We start from the raw sequence: 25,659 nt of genomic DNA, 5'->3' as shown, positions 1-25,659 counted from the left end.
ATATTCACTTCTTTCCGTTCCTTTCAGGTGGTAGACCCAGTGGCAAGTGGCCCTTACAGTCAGCTGACACAAGAAGAGCTGATCACGCTGGTTGTGAAGCAGCAGGTGGACCTGTCCAGGAAGGACGCCAAGATTGTTGAGCTGGAAGAGTACATAGACAACCTGCTGGTCCGTGTTATAGAGGAGAAGCCTGCTATTCTGTACGCCCTCAACACTGCCAAGCCAGTGTAAGGGAAGGCTTCCTGGAAGCAGAGATCCCCTCTTAACGAGTCAGTTGTGTTCCATGCGTGTGTTCGTACTGTTGTCGCAGCGTACCGGGAGGTGGTACCACTAAGAGGGTCTTTGAGCATATGCACTTTTCGTAGTTTCAGGGTGAAAAAGATTTGAGAATGTTGAAAAATCGACTCTGGTGATGAATAACAAGCAAGTAAGAAATATAAATTTATATAAGCAGATGATTGTAATTGTCTCGACACTATGGTACGGTAATTTGTTTAAAAAACTTATGATGTAATAATTTTGATTTATATACCGCAACTGTTTGAGTGTTGGTTGAACTTTGTTTAATATACTTCGAATGTCCAGAGAACTATTTTCTGGCCTTTTTATTCTCCATTGAGCTTTATGTAACTTATTAACGCCTATTCAATCAACCCATACATAACCTTAAACACTGTTTTATATTTGTTCATCTGTCCCTGCACCGCTAAAGTCTTAATTTTGATTTTCTGGTTGATCCTTTTGAAAGCATAAGTTTTAAAAACCAGACAATGAACAACATTCGAACCTCTGTACTCACCACAGTGGAATGTCACTTTGTCATTTAGCCTTTTAAGATAACGTGCCTATTGTTGCTGGTTTAATTTAGAAAATATGCAGCGACTACAAGCAGGCAGCTACTGTACTATGCTATGATACTATGCTCTATAGTTTGAACTGCATTGTAGCCTGTTCACAAAGTTTTTGATCACTGTGATTATTGTTGTATTTGTGTGATGAAAACCAGAGATAAAAACAGCTATTAATCAAAGAAACAGTAATAACCAGCCTTGCCTTTGCATTTGAACTACACTAATGAATGCATTTACAAACTAATAATTTATATGTAGGCTGAAATGAGCAATATTCATCTTCCTAATGTACTGAACTGTGCCTTCATTTTTCCTGAATGTTATGTAAGATATGTCAGATGGAGAATTGTTGGCGGCATCTCTTTGCTGAGAGAATGTACTGTTTGAAGTGTTAGTCTGGCATGAAAATTGTACTACAACTGATGTAAACGTCTGAAAGGTGTGATACAGAGAGGTTTAACTTTGATTGAAATAAAGACACTATTATTATACCACCAGATTGTTTGTAATTGGAGTTATTTACAGTGTTTCAGCATTTTGAAATAAACACATTTTACATACCTAAATGTCAATATGCACAAGTAGCATCATTTAGCACTCAAACTGCCACATATTGCATTCACACCTTTACTTAACCTTCATAACAAGATGTTGTGTGTTTCTCCATCAGGCAGCTTTATGCTTAGAAACATTATGTTATGTCATCCAGACAAATGAGAGTCAAGAAAGTGTGGCCATGGAAATGTATTGTACATAACACGTTTTATTGTACACAACAGCTAAAATCTATGCCAAGTAACAATGCAGTCGAACATTTCTAGTTTCTTCATTTGATCTGTAAATCCTCTTGTTGTTTCGTTCATACATCACAGTGTATCATTTAAGGTTGCATCTATAGTCCATGTGTTCAAAGAACTGGCCTCATCAAAGGCCAGTTTATTTGAAGATGTCGAAGAGACACAAGAAATGTACAAGTGTCCTTGCAGTTTCCAAAGGTACAGGCTGCATTGTGTGAATGCATCTGTACACACATGGGAGATGATCAGTCAGCTGCTCAGGCTTTTTTTTTTCTTCACATCAACAGAAGAGAATTGTAAAGGAAGTTGGATGGCCTATGACCACAGTCTTTGTTAGTTGTGTCTCAAGGCTACTCGTTTGAAAATGAAAAATAACTTTGGATTTGGAGGAAAGTAATTAGTTTACCAGACCTCTTCTGCAGTGAGTTGTTCTCTGTTGAAAAGAAAAATGTGTTCAAAAGAATGTTTCAAAAGTTTAGTAATCTACTGACTGAATGTTCACATAATTCACTGAGACGTTTTTTCTGCAGAGCAACCCCCAAAAAGTTGCCTCTGTATGTTGCAGCACAGTTATTAAAAGATACTTTTTAATTCACATTAATGTACACACGAGCTGCTTGTTACATCAGATTGTGTGCTGTTCTCTCCTTGGTTTTAAGTCAGAACATGCAGCAACCTTCCTTTTTTTTTTTTTAACACATCAATGGCAGACTAAGCCAACAAGTACTGGGTGCTATTCTTGCTAAAATTACTTTTTTAAAGTCTTTTTGCTCTTAAATGTAGTTGATCTCTGACTATAACGAGAAACTGAGGTGTTGGGGCTCATTACAGAGTACACTGATGAATAAAACAATACTCAAGCGACATGAACCATGCCAGCGTTGCCGGTTTTGGACCAGACATGGTTGGACCCCAAGTTGGGACAACTTTGAAAATGAGGTAGTTTGAGCTGAAGAATGTCAAGAGAAGTTTCATATGTCCAGGTCATCGCTGTTGCATTTGACTGAGCTGCATTGACTGAACATTGAAGGGCAGGAAACCAGTGGCTTTTTGAAGGGCAGGGACTGAAAGCAAAAAAAGGGCACATATAGTACGTCCTCACCACTGTAGAGGGCACTTTAGCACATGTTTTGGCTCCCAAGGGGGCACTTTAGGGCAGTTTATCATGCGTTTTGGCTCCCGAGAGGGCACTTGAGGGCAGTTTATCATGCGTTTTGGCTCCCGAGAGGGCACTTGAGGGCAGTTTATCATGCGTTTTGGCTCCCGGGAGGGCACTTGAGGGCAGTTTATCATGCGTTTTGGCTCCCGAGAGGGCACTTGAGGGCAGTTTATCATGCGTTTTGGCTCCCGGGAGGGCACTTGAGGGCAGTTTATCATGCGTTTTGGATCCCGGGAGGGCACTTGAGGGCAGTTTAGCATGCGTTTTGGCTCCCGAGAGGGCACTTGAGGGCAGTTTAGCATGCGTTTTGGCTCCTGGGAGGACACTTGAAGGCAGTTTAGCACGTGTTTTGGCTCCCAAGAGGGCACTTTAGCATACGTTTTTCAACAAAACGCCCCCCCCCTCCCCGTGCACGCCACTGCAGGAAACTGTTATAAGATCACCTGTCAGTCCTGTCAGAAAATTTGCAGGCACACCGTACTACTTCAATTTGTCTGTGTATTTCATAAGGTCAGAGTTTCCATCTCTTCTTTTAAACCAAAATTTCAGATTGTAAATCTCAGAAAATCAACACTAGTTTAGGCCGTTTCTCATCTCTACTCTAATTTATGCATCTCAAGTTAACCAAACTGGCTTGTCCAGGGTGTACCCTGCCTCTCGCCCAATGACAGCTGGGATAGGCTCCAGGCTTAAACTGGATTAAGCAGGTACAGATAATAGATGGATGGATGGAAGTTAACCAAACTGTCAGGTGTGATGAATAGATTGCAGTGTTTGTAATGTAGACAACAGGGTTTGACAGGGGAAGTGTGACAAAGCATGGAAAACAAGAGAGAGCTAAGAGTTGTACTTAAGTGTACAGGTAAACAGCAGGTTGAGATGTTTGTCAGTAGGCTGATATTTTGTGCATCGTATGGCGACAGTGAGAGCTGGATTACAACAGAGCATTGTTTCCCAATCCTAGTCTTCAAGCCACACTGCTTTGCATGTATGACATGTTCTCGTGCCACCACACACCTGTTTGAGATCAATAGTCTGCTCATCTGTTCATCTTTGAGCTTTGCAGGAGCCAGGTAATTACCCATTCATTTGAATCAGGTGTGTTGGAAATAAGGAAACCTGTTAAACCTGCAGGGTAGAAGGCCTGAGGACCAGGACTGGGAAACACTACCACGGAATAAGGAAACCAATCTTTATCTATCTATCTCAGCCTGATGATCAGAATGTGATGAGCATACTCTACTGTAGCATAAAGCAAAAGGAGCTTCACAAAACCACGCTGGCAGTGGCGCATTTGTTGGCTGAGATACCAATGCGACGGCGGCATGTGAACATTTTGCGGAGCTCAGCACGGAAGCGGTCATGCAGCCAGGCATAGAGGAAAGGGTTACAGCAAGATGAACTCATTGCGACCAAGTGGCAGAGCAACTGGATAAGCAAAAAGTACCGTTTATCAATCAGATCAATGTCAATGTCCCGCAGAACATTGAACACGCTGATGGGCATCCAGCAGATGCCAAATGCCGCCACCACCAGACTCACAAGCCGGAACGTCTTGCGCTTGCGTGTGCGCTGAGCCTCCGCCTGGCTCTGGGTGTGGTGGCCGGGTACGACACAGTTACGCAGTTTGACTGAGATGCAAAGATAAGAGATGGAGAGTGCTGACAGAGGCAGGACATAGGTGATAAGGAGAGTGCTGTAGGCGTAAGCCAGCCGCTCCCTCTCCTGACCCATCCAGAACTCCTCGCAGATGGTGAAGCCTTCATTTTTAAACTCCACGTGGTAGGTGTGGGCCACAGCCGGAGCCACCAGACCACAGGACATCAGCCATATCCCCGATAGAAGGTAGGTACATGCCAAGACTGAGATGCGCTTCTTCAGTGGGTGCACTGTGGCATAATATCTGAGAGGAAAGCAGTTCAAAAGAATAAGAAAAGTAGGACAGAAAATTATGGGAAAATGTTAAACATGAGTAACCACAGGAGGTATGGGTGAGACTTCCTTCTCCAGTCAGTCCCCACCAACAGCAATCAACACACACATACTGTTAAGCAGCACAAATTACTAATGTTCAAAAATTACCACCACATTCAGTCAATGCTAAATTGGCAGCTTCCAACCAGAAAAAAAGGACTTTATATTTTTAGTCTCACAAGTAGCATATCCAATGTAGCTCTGCCCGTTTAATCAAGGTCAGATATAATAGAATTTGTGCTACAGAGCAATAGGAGATTATATTGATATCTGATAAATTATCTTCCGTTCTCTGGGCCTCATTCAGGCAGATTTTAATAAAGCCAAAAGGATGGCATAAGTGGATAATATCTCTTAAGAGCTCTAGGGCATAAATAAGTCTTTGTGAAAAGAGCGCAGATAGAAATACGCTTAAAAATGTGTTATCCTTGAAACATAATAAGTAATGCCCACCCATATGTGGACATTGCCTCTTATAAGAAATATTCAACATTGCAGTTCATAACTCATATTAGGGATCCACAATTCAGAGATAAATTATGCCCAAATCACTGCAATACATGTGTATTATTCTCATCCACTTGCTCTTATATTCAACATTGCAACCTTGTGCAGTTGTCCTAAATGATGGCTAGATGATGACATTCATTCAGTGCAATATGTGACTGGCCTGTCCACTTTGTTGCAATTAAACAAGACTCAACAGAAATTCTGGAAGGCTATCTTCCAGGTTGTGTCTACAGTCCCCTTGCTCCTTACCTGTCCACACCGATGGCTGTGAGAGTGAAGACCGACACATACACTGTTACTGGCTGAATTAGGTACACTAGGTAGCACATGAAGCGGCCAAAGACCCAGCCATGAGGGTTGAAGGCGTAGGCCAGAGTGAAGGGGACACATGTGGCACACATCAGCATGTCAGAGAAAGCCAAGTTTCCAATAAAGAAGTTGGTGACATTGTGCATCTTGCGGGTGCGACAAATGACATAGAGAAGCAGATAGTTTCCAAAGACGCCCACCAGAGCCACAAGAGTGTAGCATGGGATGATGAGCAGCTTGAAAGACTGCAGCAGCTCGACGCCCACAAACTGGGGGCTGCGCTTGGAGGAGACGTTCTGCAGCGCCACCTCGAACACCGGATCTGTGTTGTTCCTGCTGATATCATGCATCACACATTGGGGGTTGAGCTCGGCTACACAGCCACTGCTTGTGCCCTCCATCCAGAAAGGGTGGTGTCAACCTGAAGGGGAGAAATCCTGTTTACTGTATAATAAATTCAACAAATGCACATTGAGATATCAGAAACTCCATGGATGACAACTTTCCGAATGGCTGATAAACACATGTTGCTTACTGGTTTTTATACATATTTATTGTTCTATTTAATATCAGTAGAATTTTTTCACATAATCCCTCACATAAACCAAGTAGTCACTCTGTCTAATTATCACTCTTTTAGTATGGATTAAGTACTCTAATAATCCAGGCTTGTGGACCTCTGACAAAGAAAATCTTTCCTGATACAAAGTCTCTTTGATAAAAATGTAATCAAACAATAACAGTTAAGTTGTCAGTGGACAACTATATTTCGACACTTCACAGAGATGAGAGTATCTGCTGCAGAGTAATTGTGACACTGGGTGGGCTGCATGTCATCTTGAGCAAGAGTCAATTCTGCCATTTCAAGAGACCTTCAACACAACCATAGTATACTGAATCAAACGTTGCTGCATGACTCACACCCGCTCTGGACTATCATCTATCCATACACCGTACAGTGTTTATGTGCACAACACAAGAGGTGTTGCTTCCAGGTGAACTATATTCAGCTCAATTGATGAAATTTGAGGGATAACAGTATTAACCCCACAGCAGCATTTGATAAGGCTCATGGGATTAATGAGTCTTGTTGGTATGATGAAGTCCCTCAGGAGTAGCATTTGTGCTCAGAATGTCTGCAAAGATTGGCTTAAAACCTGCTGAGGAATTTTTTGAAGAACACTTGAACTAATTAAAGATATTGACCTCATGGAAAAGTGTGGATGAGATGCAGCAGAAAAAAAGCTATCCATATAAAATTACAGCAAAAAATTCAGCGTATCAGGATATCACCACCATTCTCAGTGCTCCTCCGTGTTGTCGATTACTAAAATGACCTCGCATTAACGAAATAAAACAGTGATATATCTCTCCGAAAAAAAGGCTGCAGTTAAATTATAAACAATATAACTATTAATTAGCATATTTCTGTATATTACTTTCTTGTCCGTTTTTATTTGCATTTGCTTTCTGAGTAATATTTACGCCACTGCTTCTCTAAATGTAATTCTGACTCGACATTACTGCAGCAGCAGAATATGCACTAAGTCTACGCCACAATATCAGATGGATTTTCCACACTGTAAGGTGGACATTGGGAAGTGAGCAGAGACAAGTCGCATATGATTCGCAGTGTCCCCCACCCCACCCCCCCATAACTGAGTCCGAAATAAATGTTTCTGTATTTGTAAGCAAGAAAAATGTCAAATAAAAACAGGTCAACGATGTGATTTCAGGCTAAGAACTCATCTCTGCCAGGAGGAGTTGATTATTTTTGTCAATTGGTTCAAGCAGAATAAGAACAATTAACATACATGGTCGTACCATAGTGATATCATATACTGACACTTACTTTGACACTAACACTTGAGCTGAGCCGTCTTCAGGAATACTAAATCATCTCCTCTTGTCTCTCAACAAGCGACGGAGCTTTGAAAGACCCTGATGCAGCTGAGGCAACAGAACGCTTGAAAGTGTCCCTTAGTCACACACCGACGTTACGACATGAACAATTTAAAACTCCACTAAAGTAAAAAATTAATGAATAAATAAAAAAAAAACTCAAATGACTTTCTTATACTTAATTTAGGTAAAAAGCATTCGATGCCCCCCCCACCCAAAAAAAAAAATAAATTTCCGAAATCAAAATCCGATGTGATACTTTATAGCAAACACACACCTACCTTGTGTGTAATTCTCTGTTGTTGTTTTTTAATGCAGATTATCAGTGCAGAAGATATCCAGCTCGAGCTTCTGTGCGCCTCTGGACAGATGCGCGCCTCGAACATAAATAAAGGCTCTTCGAGCTGCAGCTGAAGCCACACGTCCGCTCTCCTACTTTCATCAGCCAGTAGATATGTGAGGCAGTCCTTAATGAGCAAGTGTGTTTTGCCAGGAAATCAACAGGCTGACGGGGATGGCTCACGTTTTTATAGCTGCCTTGAGCTTGAGTGACAGCTCTCATGGCTGAGCCTCTAACGCCTGGTTGAGCCCTCAGACCAGACAGCACTACAGCTCCACCAACAAAGCAGAATTTACAGTTTGATTTTGTCCATGATAGTAACTCCGCACAGTATTCCTTACTATAAGGGATGCAACATATCATAGCTCAAGCAGTATTTGACCAGCTGTAATTCTTATTGTAGAAGACAGAGGAAACATGAAGTCAGTCAAGGGTGACTTGTTTTGTGCTCAAAAGGTCACTGCCACACATCGGCACCGGGGATTCAACAGTCATATCGTCTCAAATATTTGTCAAACGGACAGAGGGGCAGAGCGATAAGGAGGTGACGTAATGTGAATGCTGGCTGGCCTTTGTGAGGAGGACATTAAGAGATGGACCGCATATAGTGGCTCATTTGTGCAAACTGAATCTCAGTTTCTCCAAAACAAGCCAGGACAGAGGCAAAACAACTGTGCCTGCACTCTGTTATTAGAGGATCGATTTTAAATCAACGCCCTAGTAGGAAGCCAGGTGAACAGGGCTGGTATAGATCCATATGTGTTGCTCACAGTGGGTTTTACTTTTAATGTGTCTGAGGTTTCGGCGCGTTCATTTAAAGCTAAAACAGTTGTAATTAGTGGAGGTAAACTTTCTCCACTCTTCCTCCTGCATGCAGCCAATTATTGCCCAGAAGACAGAAGAAAATCTGTCCCTTATCAGAGGGATTTAGCAAAGTCAAAGTGTTGGCGGTGAGTTTTTCTTTGTGGTTTCAGCAATGGAAAATATAACATAACAGCCAATCAAATAAAGCTTCCTGGCATCAATACTAAAATTGCAAAATACTTTTGAGTCATAATCAAAATCGTTGAAGGACTTTTGCAAACAGTGTCTCAACATTCGTCCTTGGCTGAGAGCTAAAGGAGTGGCTTTGATAAACATTTATTCATCCTATAGATGGAGTTTCATCTCCAAAAAATTAAGTGAGAGAAAAGATGAGAACCAGCCAGTCTGAAACTGCATATATATATGTATGTATGTATGTATCAGAAATCCAGAAAACTTGCTGAGCTGAATAATTTTTTTCTGGTTTGCTTCTACTTCTCCAATACAAAGACACACAAATTGGTGAAATCTGCATGGAAGCAATCCAGCGGACTGAAGGATTTGTCGGTATTTAGGTCATTCAGCATGCATCCTGAATAGAGATCCTAAATAAAATCAGCAAACTGGATGAGTCTTGGGGCTAATTTCTGTGTTAATCTTTATTGCATGGCAATCTGAGCACATCAGAGGCAATATCAATTATTTTACTTTCGCACATTAACTCACACTGCAGCTGTGTAACAATTGATGGTTATTATATTCTTAAGCAACACTTTTTTCCTTATAATTTGATTTGAAAAAATGGGCACGCAGGACTTGTTTAAAACCACACCATCAATTTCCTCTGAGGTACAGTAATTGGCTAATCAAAGTAAGTCCCGAAATTTTTCTTTCACCACAAGAGAAATGTACAGTTAGAATTACCTCTGTGGTTAAAAGGACGCTTTCAGGCTGACAGGTGTCACTTAATCTTAGGGAACAATTCAAAAGGTACTTCCCTTCCCTATTATGACAACAACGTCTGAGATTTACAATCTGAAAATATTTACTGTTGTGATGGCACTTTGATTAGTTTTGATATAAGTTCATTGAGCCCATTTTAAATCTAACATGAAATCTACAACATATGGATCGGGTTATGGATCATTTTGTTGTTACGCACTAATATTTCCAGATTTAAACAAGAAAACTTTTGACTTCATAATTGTCCAGCTCAGAAACAATATCCAGCCCTATTAAAATAAGTCACAGCATCATGAGAGCCTCTTAAATACTGTGCATTTTTAAGACCAATTATCTCCCAGGTAAAACACCCATGTGAGGAAAACAAGACATCAGACATTAAGCAATAAGAAAGAATGATCTCATGAGTCATCATTATGTGTTTGTCCCACCTGCAGAATGCTTCGATGCTTTGATGGTTCTGGAGTGCTGGCTCCTATGACGCTGGAGAAAGAAAATGGCAGTGATTCTTCTCTTTGTCAGTCCACCCAGTGGTGAAGTGGTTGGTGTGTCCACTGATATAAACTGCTCACGTTATATACCTCAAATATGCCCTTACTATGTTCTTCTGTCTATCTTGTTAGTTTAACATCCCTGTCTTGAATTTCTCCCACTGGGGGATGAAAAAGTATTTTTCTATTCTTCTTCTATTCTAGTCTGTTGTTCTCCTGCATTCTCATTTGTGTCATGATCATAGTAACTGAATCCATGTGCACACACGAAGCATGACTGAGAAAGCATAAAACCAAAGATGCTGTTGTGGTGTTAAAAAAAACCCCAGACCTAATAGAAGAACCCCAAAAGGAGAAACTGGGTATGAAACGGGAATTAAATGAAACAGGTAGTAAAAATAGGATCTGGCAATAAACACAGAGAACTGGCTAATATGCACACAAACACAATTCAAAGTCTTCAAAAATGCAAAGGAACAAACCTGAAAGATTAAAAAAAGAAGAAGAACAGACATAAAGAGCCAAACCAAAACAACAGACTGTGACAGTTTGTTTCTTATTCGTGTATATTTATTTTGCAGTTACTCTGTTGTTACACCAGCCTGCCAGCCCTGTGCATAACAATGTTCCAGAAATCGACTTCATTCTTTGCTGCTTCAGCGAACTGTGCTGGTTCGTGTACTTCCTGTAAATGTGAACAACCCGGCCAAAAATATGACTTAATTAATGATGTTAGAAATTAAATGAAAGAAGCAATATATGCAACAAGTTACTAAAGTGGAATGCAATGGTTCCTTATTTTACTGTTTGTTGACGTCCAAAATACTAATCAGTATGATTCTATGAAATTCTATGTTAAATCTATTCAAGATTGGCTAAATGTAAACAATCATATCGTATGTTCCTTTGAATGTTGCCTCTGCAAGGACAATAACATCACCTTTTCTTGGCTGAAGGATGGTCCAGTATCACATGTAAAAGCAGATAACAAATGGGGGATTGATGACTGGCTCCTTTTAGGGCTGCCACAGATCCTTCTGGATCCAAACTATTTAATGGCTAATGTAATGTTCCATATGGTTTGTTATGCAGAGCCATCTGGGAGCTAGAAACAAAAAGAGAATTTATCAGGTGATTTGTGAACTGTTTGTCCATCACTGTCACTAAGAAACTTCAGTTAAAGAGGTTGACAAAATGCTACAATCATTTAGTAGGCAGTGAACAGGACGCAGAAAAGTTGTCTGTCTTCACAACAAAAACCTGGCCGCCCTTGCCAGTTGGCCCAATGAGGAGACTGTCCGGGAAGGTAATTCAACCACGACTATTCTAAACTCAACTCTCACCTGAATCACAGACGCAGATGTGTTGAAATCCATACTGGAAAAAAAACTTGGGAGAAAATGACATGATGCAACACTTGACGATGTTGCTTCTCTGTGCACTGCTGCCTGTTTGAGAGCAACAAAACGCTGTGAAAACATTTTTTCTTGCTAGGAGCCTTACAGTTACCCACTTACCACTGCAATCATTCACTGGCCATCTGATTTGTGACTGAGCAGCAAGATAAATCAAATTCTAGGTTTTTATTGTAAGCAGAAATGAAAGATGATAAATATTTCAACATAGAACTGGAACTTAGCTACTTTCTCAGCTCTTATCACCCAGCAGGAGCAAGGACATTGTTACCCCCCCAATCAGCTTTTGTCCTTGACAATTGTCTCTTGGATGGTATCGGTTGTTTCCACATTTTTCTTTATATCTCCATTCAAGCTCTCTTCCTATTTTTTCCTTGGGGAACCTCTTTTCCATTTTTACTAGGGGTTTCATCTCTGTGCTTAGTTTCCTAATGGTGTAGCTATTCAATCTCCATTTCTGATAGAAAACTCAGGGTTACTGAACGACATGCCTCTCAAAAGTATGTGTGTTGACTGTTTCCACAACACGCTATTATCTATTTGTATGACCATACAATCTCTGCAGTCCAGATATATAAAGTTCGTATTTCAATGATACGCAAACAAAAATAGATCTTTTATAAAATGCCTTTTGTCAAAAGCATTAGGGCTTGTCATAAATTAGCAGAATACATATTCATAATTAGTGATATCGCACAAGATAACTGCTCAGACAATTTTTGAGCTTTTCATTGTCCATTTGAAACAAAAAGACTATTATTTCGCCAGACAATTTGGCAGTAATTGCCATTTAGATTTTACTGTATAATGGTCTCTTTTCATTAATAGCATTTGTTCAATACTCAATATGAGTCATAGCTAATCACTGATCACTGCCAATCTGCACATCCTTTTCTGAGCCCAAGTGCACTTATGGACAGGCTGAACAATGGAAGTCAATTATTTCTCTGGTAATGAAAGTCTGCTCTGCTTCGCAAAGTTTACTGCCTGGATTGGTGTCTTACTGTGACAATTCAAAGATGTGCTCAGATATCACAAAATGTAATGAACAAGTGTTTCCACTGCTGTCTGGCATATGACCACCCTGATGCAATCTGGGCTAACAACATCGTAGGTGCTTGGATGTGTGTGTTGAGGAGAGCTTTTATAACAAACAGAAATCCCTAGAACTGCTGTAAGTACGACATTGTGCTTTTAATAATACTAACAATAGAAATAGAAATGCTTGCAGCTCCCCGAGCTTATGTGAGAAGTTCAAAATTAAATTAATTTGATAGATAAGATACGATGATGACAATTTACCAGTTGGAATAAGATGATTCACTCTTGAAGGGGTGAACCAACTTCAGCTATAACAGCTATAATTGTCATCATATTCCTTGAACATGTCACTTGTTTTTCTATCAAAGCGCTTCATGAAGAGTTTGTGTGTTGTATTAGAAAACTTTCATAACAGGGTCTAGTTGTTTGATCATTCTTTTTACAGATCAAGAACGTATAATTTATTGTTAATACCAGGTTTTTGGTAATTTACACATTTAGTAAAACTGCGCTTCTTTAAAGTTTGTGGTGATACAACCTAATTTGATGCTGTGTAAGATGTAGATAAAAACAGAATGTAATGATTTTTAAACCTCATAAACGTAACATAAACTAACCATCATAAACTAACGTTGAAAGTGAAACATTTTTTCTATTTCATGAAAATATTAGGCCATGTGCTGCACAGTGGTTAGGTGGTTAGCACTATTGCTACACAGCAAGGTTTGAATATTGGCTGTGGCCTTTCTGTGTGGAGTTTGCATGTTCTTCCTGTGAATATGTGAGTTCTCTCCAGTTTACTCTGACTTCGTCCAAGGTAGATAGGTAGCCAGATTCATTAAGTGAGTGTGATCTTTGTCTGTGTGATGAACCTTGGGCCTTGTGATGAACTGGCAACTTGTCCAGGATGTATTCTGCCTCTCTCCCAATGGTAGCTGGGATAGGCTCCAGCCATTTATGGAAAATAGGTGGATAAATATCAGCTCATCTTGAATTTGATTGCAGCAACACTGTCAGGGACCCTTTAGAAAAATGAAGAACTGTGAACTCAAATTCAGAACCAGGCAGACAGTGATAGTCTAAAAGCATTTATTCTTGAACAAGGTAATTGATGAAATTGTTGTTGGGACAAGATTAATTCGATGGAGCAGATCAGCCCACCGGATGGTTTCTATTGAGAAAGGAGAGAGCAGTTAGACTGAGTATTTTCTGTATGAAGAGTGCACCGTTGTTTTCCAAGAGGAGCAGAATAATGAAAAAGTCCTTGGCATTGAAGGACTGGAGGTACTTTTGCGAGATAAGGGTCACTGGTTTGTTCCTTTGTAGGAAAGGAGACTGTAGAAGTGTGAGCAGGCCAGTGAGGCGGCAAAGGGAAAGTTCCAGAGAGGGTTTCCAGACGGAGTGAATTAGTTCGACAGAGACAGATAGGTAGCTCTAGTAAGTTTCTCTTCAGCCACAGGAGAAAGACACTGGAGATGGGGAGAAATAAACAATACCACAAGGAACTGGTAAGTTTAGTAAGAGACTGGGAACTTGCCTGTTTTTCACACTAAGGGGGCAGAAAATCTGGCGGAGACCGAATGCCAGAGCCGGTCCTTAAATACTGGCAGGGGATGCAGTTGATGAGATGCAGGTGCTCTGACTGAAGAGCTGGAATTCTGGGCTCCACTTAGTAGCTGGAGAAGTGCCTCAACCTGCACTTGGAGTGTTAGTGATTCAAACAACAAAAACAAACCAGTGCCAGACTATGACAAACATGTCTCAAAATAAGTTGTGACAGAGCAGTGTTTACTACTGTGTAGCATCCTCACTTTTAACAACAGTCTGCAAACATCTGAGAATTGAGTGGACCAGTCTCTGGACTTTCAGGAGGGAAATGTTGTCCCAATGTTGTCTGACATATGATTTTAGATGCTCAACAGTCCTGGGTCTTCTTTGTCGTGTTTTGCTTTTCATGATGCACCAAATAAGACCACGAACCCAAACTCTTCTACTATGAAGCTATGCAGTTGTAATAGATGCACTGCTAACAAGCCAGATGGTCCCTCTCCTCTTCAGTGTGACGGACTCGGCATCGACCACAGAACAGTTTTCCAATTTGCTTCTGCACATTGGAAATCATCTTTGGATCATGGAAGATATCTCTGCCTCTCTGAGGTGCTCATGTTACTGAGTGAATTATACCCTTCATTTTACTGACCTGATGCCTGTTAACCTAACTAGTTGCAACATATTCCTCCAGCTAGTTTCTTTTTTTGTTCCACATGCTTTTTGTTGCTCCTGTCCCAACTTTTTTGAGATATGTTGCTACCATCGAATTCAACATGAGCTAATATTTTATGATGAAATAGTAAAATGTCTTACTTTTACCAGCTGATATGTTTTCGATGCTCTGTTGTGAATCAAATATAGGTCTATGAATTAGAAAATCATTAGATTCTGTTTTCATAGAATGCACAATCTGATTCATAAATTCATAATCCTGGCAATCGTCTAATCCTCAGAAAACTGAATAACCACATTTGGTATATAGGAATAGGTGCATGTACACAACTTATAACAAACTTGAAACCTATGACACAAAATGAGGAAATGACTCCAAAAATATGTAAATGCAGCAAGCTAAGATGCAAATCAAAGGGGTCTGGATAGCCTTTAATGGCTCAGACTCTTTATGATGTTTGGTGTTGATTATTTTGGTTATTCACTCTGGGTCACTGAAATGAAGAAAACGAGCACACCGCCTCCATTAAATACCATGTCAAAACCTGTTTCAGAGAACTAAAGAGTGTGCTGTGACAATAATGGAATATCTCTGAAATGAACAAAAAAAGCTCCTGAGGATATAAAGTTAGTTAGATAAAAGAAGTACGTTTTCCAAAAGAATATGATTTTCTTTTGAAAAATCAGATATTACTGTCAGGACAGGATTACAAACCGATGAACAGTCATTTGCCGTGTAATTCATACACATCATTTTCAAATGGTCTATAGTTTGAATAGAGAGGGGATACTCTAAAATACATTATTTTGACACAGCAGAGGCCCCAAATAATCTAATATGAATCAAATTCCTCACAGAGGAATTTTTTCTAAATCTGTAGCATCCAGGAAATGAGTTTTTAAGAAATGGGATTTCAGATAACAATCATTTATTGTCTTGTTTTTTGGGCAGTCAGATATGAAAGTAGTTATGAGCTATGCTATTCAACAGTGACAGAAAGCTGGTTCATGGGAGGAGAATTGTAACATGAGGCGAAAGGTACACATGTCACTGGAGTCATCTTATCGTGTACACAATGTGTTGTTTCAAACCACGCATAGTATGTAGTCACACGATTTTGCAAAAATGTCAAAACAAGGAACAATTAGCTTTATACAATGACTCATTTAGATTAATATCTACCTGTGACCTTACACAGATAGATGGATATGCCGCTAATCATACAAACATGTCCTCTATATTTTATACAATATACACTTTTATGCTCTCAACCCCCTATTAAAATAGCTCAAAGTGGCTCTAAGAATTCAGTATGGGTAATCGGCCAATGTAGAAATGGGAAAATACAAATATGGAGACAAAAACACGCCCAAACTAAGACGTCACCATTACCATGTTTCACAAATGTCACGTTCTATTTTTGATTATTCTTGTTTCTAGGTTCTTTGTCATGTTTTCAGGTTTTTGTCATGTTACCAGGTTCATTTCTTGTCATGTTTTTCCCCTGTCACTTAGTCTCACTCTTGTCACCTGTTTTCTGTTTCACAGCTGCACCTCGTCACTCGTCACCTCCCCACAGTGTATAGTTTCCATCAGTCATCACGAAATCCTCACTTTACCTTCCACGTTCACACCATGATTGTCATCAGGTTTTTGCCGCTAACCATAGTTCCATAGTCTTGTTTCCCCATTGTCTTGTCTTGTCTTGTTTATATTTCATAATCTTGTTTATTTATAAATCGTAGTCTTTTCTTGCTTTGTTTGTTTCACCGTTTAGTATTTTTGATAACCGGCTCAGCCGCGCTTTCTGTTCGTGCCCTTTGTTTGGAATAAACCTTTTGTGGATGTTCACTTTTATTTCAACAGTAGTCCTGCAGTCCATGTTGAAGGCAGGCAGCAATGTTCTTTTCAGATAGCAGTTGCTTTTTCCTCACCACCCTATGAATATAAATATAAAGTTTTTTTTCCAACATCTTCAGAAATCTCATATTATCAGCCTGCAGCTCTTAACAATGAGCATGTGGGAAAAGACAAAAAAAAATGAATTAATTTAACATTTACTGCGTGTCCCACATGTATTTTCCCTCCCCGACCAAAAATAATTCCCACCTAATCCATAAAACCATAAACTCAAGTTTTACACAATTTTTTGTTCACATTAAACTACTGAGATGCAAGAAAATAACTTTAAATATTCACTTCAGTTAGGAGTTCGAGCAGAAAGCATGTATGACTGCTAAGGGTATATCTCCACTTCTCTTTTCTCAATTATAATTGCCCCCCTTTATATAAATTCTACTGTATTTATGCATGACTCACCTGAACACATCTCTTACTTAAGTCTTATTACATGACAGACTTTCACAGCTTGCCCTCTGTAACACTTACTATTGTATGGACCTCTGCTGTGAAAAGTAAAGGTCAATTGAATAAGCAATTATTATGCCTTATATTTTTCTTTGCCTTAAACAACAAAGCAACTTTTAACAAGTTAGGGATATTCGGCTTTCGGGTGAAATTTATGGAAATTGTAAAAAGTTCATGGTACAGTCATGTTATATCATGAAAGTATGCACCGATGATCGCCTCATCTCCAACAATTTATTGAAACATAGGCCAACAACAGTGGTGGGTATGGTCTCAATAACTTGTCATGTGCTGTTGAGCATCAATTACAGCTGGACAATGACGTCTCATGCTGTTCACAAGTCAACTTATTGTCTGCTGAGACATGGCAGAGTTACGAGCCACTACACGGCGACTCAGCAGGATACTCCATTTGAGATATCACAGTCTCCAGCAGCCGTTCCCTAATGATGCGACCTAGATGAGCAGGAGCATTGTTGTCCATGAAGATAAAATTAGGCCTGTGTTGTTCTGTGTTGTGTTGTGCAAGGGCACAATGACTCGATTAATTATGTTATTCAGGTAGTACGGGCTTGTCACTGTTCCATTCACAAAGTGTAGGGCATCCTGACTAGACACACCTGCCCAAACTGTAACACCACCACCACCCCAAAGGCTCGTCTAGTGACAACAGTGGCTGATGCATACCACTCTCCTTTACGTCTCAAACATCGTTGGCAGCCATCATTTCTGCTCAATGTGAAATGACTTTCGTCAGAGAAGAGTCCCACTGGTCCAGCGTAAATGCTCCCTGGCCCATGCAAGACGATGACACCTGTATCTGGTGGGGCAGTCAGGTACTCTTGCAGGTCGTCTGGCATGCAGACCATGCTGATGCAAACGGTTTCGAATGGTCTGACATGACGCTTGGGTGTCTCTCACCTCCCTTAAATGTGTCTGGAGTTGAGCGGCATTCATCATCCGGTTCCGCAGGGCACTGTTCACAATGAAGCAGTCATCAGTCTGGGATGTGGCCAAAGGACGTCCACCTCTATGCCTTTCTGTAACTCCTCCAGTCTCTGTGTATCTCTGTTGCAACCTGCTGATGACACTCTAAGCTCAGTGGTCACATCCATCTGAGAACATCCTGTTTGAAGCCTTGCAATGCCAAGAAACTGTTGATCAAATGTTAGGTGTTGTCTTGGTCTCATGACGTTGAAATATGAACAGCATGATGAGGAGGACTGTTTAAATATCAATTCTAATTGAACCAGGAAATGTATTGGTCGATTCATGGATCAAACACCTGTTATGAATTTTGCCATTAAGCTCTTTGTTAGAGATCAGCTACTTGGGCAAAAGGTACTGAAACACTGAACAGTTGGACATGTGCATTCAAAAGTTTATAGAGGGTCACTTTAAGTTTACCTATAAAGGTTATAATGCATTTCAGGTTCATCCTGAAATTCCACCTGAAACCCAAATATCCCTAACTTTTTGTGAGTAGTGTAAGTGTTGCAAATGCCAGTTAGCAAATCCTGAGAATTATGCAGAGGTGCAGAAAATGTAAGAGTTTATTAAACTAATATCTGTCCTTGATTTTGTCCCTCTATGAGGCTTGTATGGTGAATCATTGTGCTATTTCAATTCAATTTGTGGTGTATTCTTCTCATCATTCAGTTCTGCACAACAGGGAGACCACCTTATTGAATTAGGTGAGTCAGGTGATCCCAAAAGCCTCAGCTTTTCTCTTAAAATGCATCTCCCTGCAATATGCTTAACTTCTCCCTGCCTGTGAAACATGGTGGATGACATTTTGAAACTAAACAATGACATTTCATATCTGCGAAAATATATAAAAATCCCTGTTGACAAAGTGTGCATTTTGTAAAAGAAGTATTTTCCAATAGATAGCATTAAATTCTTGTCACACCACCAGCAACTGCATCTCTGGGAAACAGTGTAACCATTATTAGTCATTTACTGATATAGTAGTAAAGATAGCATCCAAGCCACCTTCTTTTAATAAAAAATCTTGTCTCACCACTCAAGATGGGCTGAGCTACTGAGCTCTGTGGCCACCGCACATGCGCTCCCAACAGGTGGTTGTATTGTGTTTTGCTATCCACAAATACAAACTACAATGAAAACTATATATTTACAAATACACATATATTTGTAAAAACCAACACACAAGTTTCAAATAGGAAATTTGCATTTGTGGATAGCAAAACACGTGTGCAACTGAAGGCATATTTGTAGATCACCCTCTGTGTATTTGCAGTTATTTTTGAGACAAATTTAAGCCCATATAGTTGGACCCAATGTGTTCTTAGAATTTTGTCAGCTTGAGACCTCAGAGTTGAGTTCTGCTTTAACACACAGGAGGTGTCCAACAGTCTCATCTGGGGGAGGGGGATGACATTCAGTCACGTTCCAGCTGTAGCAATGTTATTCTCTATCTGCTCTGTTGAGAAGTTTGCCTTCTTTGACCAAAAATATGACCAACAAGTGTGTCCAACAAAATCCAACAGCACGAAATAAAAGAAAATTAAGTTGAGATTGAGTTGCAGTATTCTTTTATAAAAGCAGAACAGCAACAGGCTGTACAGTGTATTCATTTCACTTCACAGGTTACTGTCTAACTTTATAATGAGGCTTCATGTTTTGGCACACACAAAAATTCTTAAATCTGTACATTACTTTCTCCCCTCTAAATTTCCATAGCAGAGCTCCTGTGAAGACAAAAGAAAAACAGAGTCTTTGTTTCTGTTAAAAAAAAAACAGAAATAGATGAACAATGAGTGTGTTGACGGCCAGTTGTTTGATGAAAAATAACAGTTGTACAACTGTGACTTTCGATCAATATTTCACAGAGGGCTGGCAGTGGGCAGATACTGGGAGAACAACACTTTGCTCAAGAGCTTTCTTCAAATCCTTCAGAAGCTTCTCCAAACAAGCTCCCCTCTACTATTAATCCCAGTAATAAGAACTTCAGATATCTTGGTTACATGCTGCCTGGAAGATATCAGCAAACAAGAAGATCAAGACACAACCTTTTAATTAGATGACCAAGACTCACCAGCACTATATTACGGTACCCACAATAACATTTTATCCTTCTGTCTGAGCTGCATTTACTAAGTGAACTACTAAAATGTTCAGCTTTGCTACATAAAATACAGAATGTTTGCAAAGATTTACATTCTGATAATATAAAGGGATTATATAAAAATCTACAATCAATGCACGTTGAATCTATCAATAACTACAGTGCTGATAATGCAATGTTCTGTATATAACACATTTTGTGTGTTATAAATGTGTTTGTTGTACATTTCTTTGTTCAATTCACGGTTCTATCCTTCCATCTTCACCTCTGCATTGAATTAGCCACATCAGCAAAATTCAAGTGTCTGGAGGCTGACTCAGTAAACACTTAACATCTATTCATGAGCGATTCTTGCTGTTTAGTCCTCATTTCCAACTTTTCCTCCTTTATAATTGTAAGGATGCTTAATGTCATGTGTGCCACAGTTGTGTTGCTGTGGGCCACAAACTGAATGAGGTTTTTATTCAGTTGGTGTTCAAGTGAGTCATCCTCCTGTCATGTTGACAGTACAAAGAACAGCTGAATAAGTCTTACCCAACTTTCCACCATCACACTCAGATAGCGAGTGACATTATAATCTAGACCCTTAAAAGCACAAATTAAAGTGCATTATTTTAAAGCTTGGAAACTGTTGGCTGTGATTTAAAATTGAAATCAGAAAAAGTTATGTTTTATTTCATAGTTCCAGTTTCTCCAAAGTTCAACTCCAAGACCCACAGCCACAATCAAACCTGAAGTTTGGACACCTATTGGAGAGAACAGGGAGACTCTTGAGCCTGTTCTCATAACTTAATACCCAGAACTCTTTAACCCAGAGCCTGTAACCCCCCTGCACATCAACAGTGTGACATTTGCTGTCCCATAAATGTTATGGAACATGACTAATAATCACCAAACATAACTGAAATATGATGTTAAAAATTAACTACTTTATCAATATGATGAATGAATATCTGCTTCCCCCTGTCAATCTTTACATTTACGTTATTGATATGATTGATAAAGTGCAACAGTTGATCTTGTATTGATTTATTTTGATGTTGATTTATTTGCACAGTGCATCAAATAGATGGCAGTACTCATTAAGTGCATAAGGCTTCTGCTTCACCTCTGTGTTCTTTTTTAGAGTACATTTAACGTACTGCAACTAAAAGAAGTTAAACTGCAGCAAAGAGTACCTGGAGCTCAAAGACTACAGCTCACTGTAGTCTTTGAGCTCTTTCCCAGAGCAAACTGTATGACTGTGCTATTTCTATCAGAGCAGGAGAACATGGACACTCTCAATGAAGTAGGGGAGAAAGTGATTGGTAGAAGCTGCAGATGCAAGAAATACTTTGCAAAAATATTTCTGGTGCATAGTCAATCTACATAAACTGAAAAGTGCTGTACAATGAGGCTTCTTGACACCTTGCCTACTGTGTCTAAATAATTGTGGCTGGAACAAGCTGAGACTCCCCAAACAAACCTTAATGAGGATGAGAAGGTCATGTTTCAAGAGATTTGCTGTCAGTGTTCGAGGCTGCAGCAACAGCATTTCCGCTGCTCATGTCCTCATCAAAACGGCTAACTGATCCCTTCGTTGCACCATTCCTGCTTATTTGATGATAGCTCACTGTGATGGCAAATGTAAACTCACCAGACACACAACTTAGCAAGTTACAAACTCATCCATCGCCGTTGCCGGGGTTACAGTTTCCAAATGCGTGCTGTAGCTTAGCAACAGTGCATAAACAAAAAGCTTGCAGCTTGCAGGCTACTGGGTCTGTCTGGGTTCAAGGTGAGCCGACCTGACAGCGGCCCGCATGAAAAAGGGGGTCGACCAAAATGGAGATCCAGGGGGATCACTTGTCCGTGTTTAACAATAGTCACACTGTAGCACCAAGTCCAAAAACCTGACTTCTGTCCTCATTCCAGACAGACATTCAGGTCAGAAAAGTTTACCTGGTGAAGGAAGGGAATGTCTGCTAATTTTAAAACACTTTTCTTTAATTGTTCCATTTCACCAAGAAGGGAGGAGTACTTTCACTTCAGCAGTAGCAGACTATTGTGATGAGCTATGTGTTTAAAAATGCTTATATCTTACAGAAGGGTTGTCTTATTGCTCACAATGTCTGAGAAGCCTGACAAAGAGAAAATCTCCGAAAATTACAGGATGTCTCAAAAAAAAAAAAAAAACAACTCAGGAAATGATTTGTAAAAGTCACAGATGCAAGAAATACTTTGCAAAAATATGTCTGGGGCCCATCCATTCCACATGAACTGAACAGTGCTGTACCTCTCGGTTGTGGAAGAGTAATTCATTGGTCATTTACCTTCAGGTTATATCAAATGTATCAAAGTTATATTCTTTGCATGTGCAGTCACATCAGATCAAGCTTTTTACTACTATAAAAAATATGAATACATTGTGAAGCTCTTCAAGTCATAATAGTGGTTGTGCATCATGCTTCTAGGGAACAGGTTTTTTATCTGGAAGAGGACGAGCGAACAAATCATTTCAGGCTGGTGAAAAAGCAGTTGATGAAAACTCTGAATGACAGTACACATCTTGCAGCTTCAATATGAAGGAAAAATAGAACTGAACCAGATGTCGTAGTTCTCAGTGAAGCTGGACAACACAAATCACTGCACTAGATGGCAGTAGATGGCCAATTACAGGAGTCTTATATGAAAAGAATAATCCAAGAGACACACTTTTTTCTTCCATATCGCTCCGCAATAAATCTCAGAATACTTGACAACAGCCTTCGGAGAATAGCAGTAGTATTATTATTAGCATTGTAATGATTCTGGTTATTTTTTTATTTTCCAGGGAAAATGTAATATGATCCAGAAAAGCAGGAATTGGATTGCGGTCAGTTCACACAACTGTCATTAGAAAAACCTTTGTACAGTAGATGCCACTGTCCAACATCACCTAAGAACGATGAGTTTAATGTTATCCTAACAAACAGACAAATTATTATTTCCTCCTCTGTTTACAGCTTGGTGGATATGCCATCTTCATGCAACAGTGGCTGCAGTAGCATGTGTGATGTTAGGTTATCTGTGGTTTCCCCATTTGTTCACTTGAGTGCAGTAAAATAGGCTCCAAAATGTATTTGCAAAGATAAAGGTGTTGATTTTCCACAATCTTTTATCTAATTATGCTCCTGCTGACTTAGATTCAACCGACCCTGACTGGCGAGTTCTGAAGTCCAAGTTTGGTGTATAAGAACTGTTGCCTTTTCTGCTCGAAGGCGTTCTGAAAATATATGTGCGTACCAAAGAAAAATGTTTTCTAACACCTGGCCTCATTTGCAGAGCCAAAGAGTGAAGGAGCAAAACTTGTGTTAAACAGATTACTGCATATTTAAAGGATGACATTTGCATTTGCAGTCGAGAGAGGGAAGAGAAGTAGATCCAAGATTAAATACTTTTCATCAAGCACGAGAGTGTCTGTGTCGCATTTGATTGAAAACAAACAAATCTAACGAAACACAAAACCAGTTTAAATGTGCCGCTTGACTCAAAAATGATGGCAGTAATCACCTTCTTTATTTATGTGTAACTGAAGAATGACGCATGATTATTTAATGCCGGATGAATCATGAAGTCTTGTTATTCACATTAGCAATAAATCAGGTCACTTTCAATTGATGTGATTTGTTCACACTTAACAGATCATCAGTTAGGAATCTTAAGGCGTGGTTACTTCATACATGAATCCATTTGCAACCAAATCAGCTCGACTTCACTTACACAAAACTTTACTCTGCCTCTCTGAGAACAGAATAGTGCCTATTCACATAAAAATATCTTATAGCAAACTGTAAGATGTAAACATTCATAGATAATCTCATTTATACAGTTACAGTTATATGTGACTGAAATCAAGCTTCTGTTTAATTGCATGTCAATCCGTTAATCATGTGTGTATTAACTGTTGTGAATGACCAGTTTCCAACTGATAATCCATTAGGTGTGAACTGATGACATAAAATTCTATCAGCTGAATAATTTAGTAATGGTGAGAAACAGGACCTCATGACACATCCTGCATTCATTCATGCATTTATTGTGAATCCTGCACTAATGCTGATATACAGGCTTTAAACATTTATTAAGTGTGTAATATAAAAGTGCAATCATGTTTATTATGGTTGTATGCATGTGTATGTACAGGATGAGTCTGAAACTCATCATTACCTCTCATCACCAAATCCATATGTGCGCACGGGCAAATGCTTCTTTGTGTATTTAATCTAACAAAATAAGAAACAATTGTATTCGTATATCTAATCAAACCCTCTCTTTGTTTCCCTAAACAAATGTTTAGAATTGATTTTAATCTAATTGTGCTCATGGAGAACACTGTCACAGGAATCAGCTGATAAGACTGCCACTTAACTTCAGACAGGGTAATTGTTTCCACTCTTGAGTTGTTGTGGCTTCTTGCCGGATGGTATTTCAGAAGTCACACAGCTCATGTGGCAGAGCTTAGGTTGGTCGTAGTTTGTTTTCAAATGTCTGGCATTCTGCTCTTAGTTTATTTTCCAAAGTCCCAAATTTTGTGAATTCCTGTCGTAACAGGAGATGATTCTCGCTCAAATAGAAACATAGCCTGAGATGACAGTGGTTTCAGTGGGCGGAGGATTACTTGAAATAACACTGGAAAAACAAGCTGTTTAGCATCCTGAGCGCCTATCAACAGTAGTTTTATAGTGCTCAATGTTGTGGAACATTGATTCCCAGTGTGCAGGTTGGGACCCCTCAGGACCTCCCATGTTAAATCTGAGGGGTCATTTGGGAAGAAATGAAAACAAATGCATAGCTGTGCACAAAATCACGAGGTTTTTTTTTCTTTTTCTTTTTCTTTTCTCGTAGCTAATATTTCAAACTTGCTCAGAAAATTAAAAGAAAATCTTTATTAACATGATGAAACAATGACAACAAAAAGAAATCATCCACATTGAAATCGTTACCTGCCACCAGGGTTCAAATGTAAAGACAATGGTTTATTTAATGGAACTAGTGACTCAGAAGTTTTTAAGGCCACGATCATACAGAGTTCTCTTGAAAGCCTGTAATCATTTTAACTGGTGTAAACCAAAATCCCGCTAAATGTATGAATGACTGGAAAGATAGATAGATTTATCTAGATTAATGTGGTGTTAATTCCTCTGTGAACTTTGTGATCAGTAGTGTCACAATAGTCACTTTAACACTTAATATTCCTTTATAGTTTTGAAGTACAGCAAGTTGTCAGCTGAAAATAATGATAATAGTCTTCTGAATTGTTTAAATTTTATTTTTGCTATTTCTTTGCTTGCACAGTGGAAAGTTTGAACACATGCTAGTGTAGCACAGTTTAACTTGTATAACAGAAAAAAATTTAACGATAAATTTGGGTCAGTTTACTGTGAAATTTATCCCGTTACT

The 25,659-nt window shown here is 39.4% G+C and overlaps 3 protein-coding genes across 5 annotated transcripts in view; 2 read left to right on the top strand and 1 right to left on the bottom strand.

Annotated features, from left to right (window-relative positions):
• Positions 1–25,659, top strand: part of rab11fip1a (RAB11 family interacting protein 1 (class I) a) — a 99,354-nt gene that overhangs the window by 11,977 nt on the left and 61,718 nt on the right. For 2 of the 3 annotated variants that reach the window (XM_072388200.1, XM_072388199.1), the window contains one exon: positions 28–1,348. In XM_072388200.1, coding sequence (XP_072244301.1) covers positions 28–231 — 204 coding nt within the window. In that variant the 3' untranslated portion in view covers positions 232–1,348. Of the gene's footprint in view, positions 1–27; positions 1,349–25,659 lie in introns of those variants that run through there. The other variant, XR_011916417.1, reaches the window with a different exon arrangement.
• Positions 1,560–7,944, bottom strand: prlhr2a (prolactin releasing hormone receptor 2a). Its single transcript, XM_072387002.1, has 3 exons — positions 7,784–7,944; positions 5,541–6,021; positions 1,560–4,710 (listed from the first exon to the last, which is right to left on the bottom strand). Exons 2-3 carry the CDS (start codon positions 5,999–6,001, stop codon positions 4,074–4,076), a joined length of 1,098 nt encoding a protein of 365 aa, XP_072243103.1. The 5' UTR covers positions 6,002–6,021; positions 7,784–7,944; the 3' UTR covers positions 1,560–4,073.
• The window catches only part of LOC140310071 (glutamine--fructose-6-phosphate aminotransferase [isomerizing] 1), a 107,650-nt gene continuing 96,381 nt past the window's right edge, over positions 14,391–25,659 (top strand). Inside the window, exon 1 of the mRNA XM_072388216.1 lies at positions 14,391–14,403. The gene's annotated coding sequence lies outside the window, so the exon portion shown is untranslated. The remainder of the gene's footprint in view (positions 14,404–25,659) is intronic.

Source organism: Leuresthes tenuis, unplaced genomic scaffold (assembly GCF_036924035.1).
Source record: "Leuresthes tenuis unplaced genomic scaffold, fLeuTen1.0.hap1 SCAF_6, whole genome shotgun sequence".
NCBI lineage: Eukaryota > Metazoa > Chordata > Actinopteri > Atheriniformes > Atherinopsidae > Leuresthes > Leuresthes tenuis.
The sequence above is the reverse complement of the archived record's forward strand: the minus strand, read 5'-3'. Positions and strand labels throughout refer to the sequence as shown.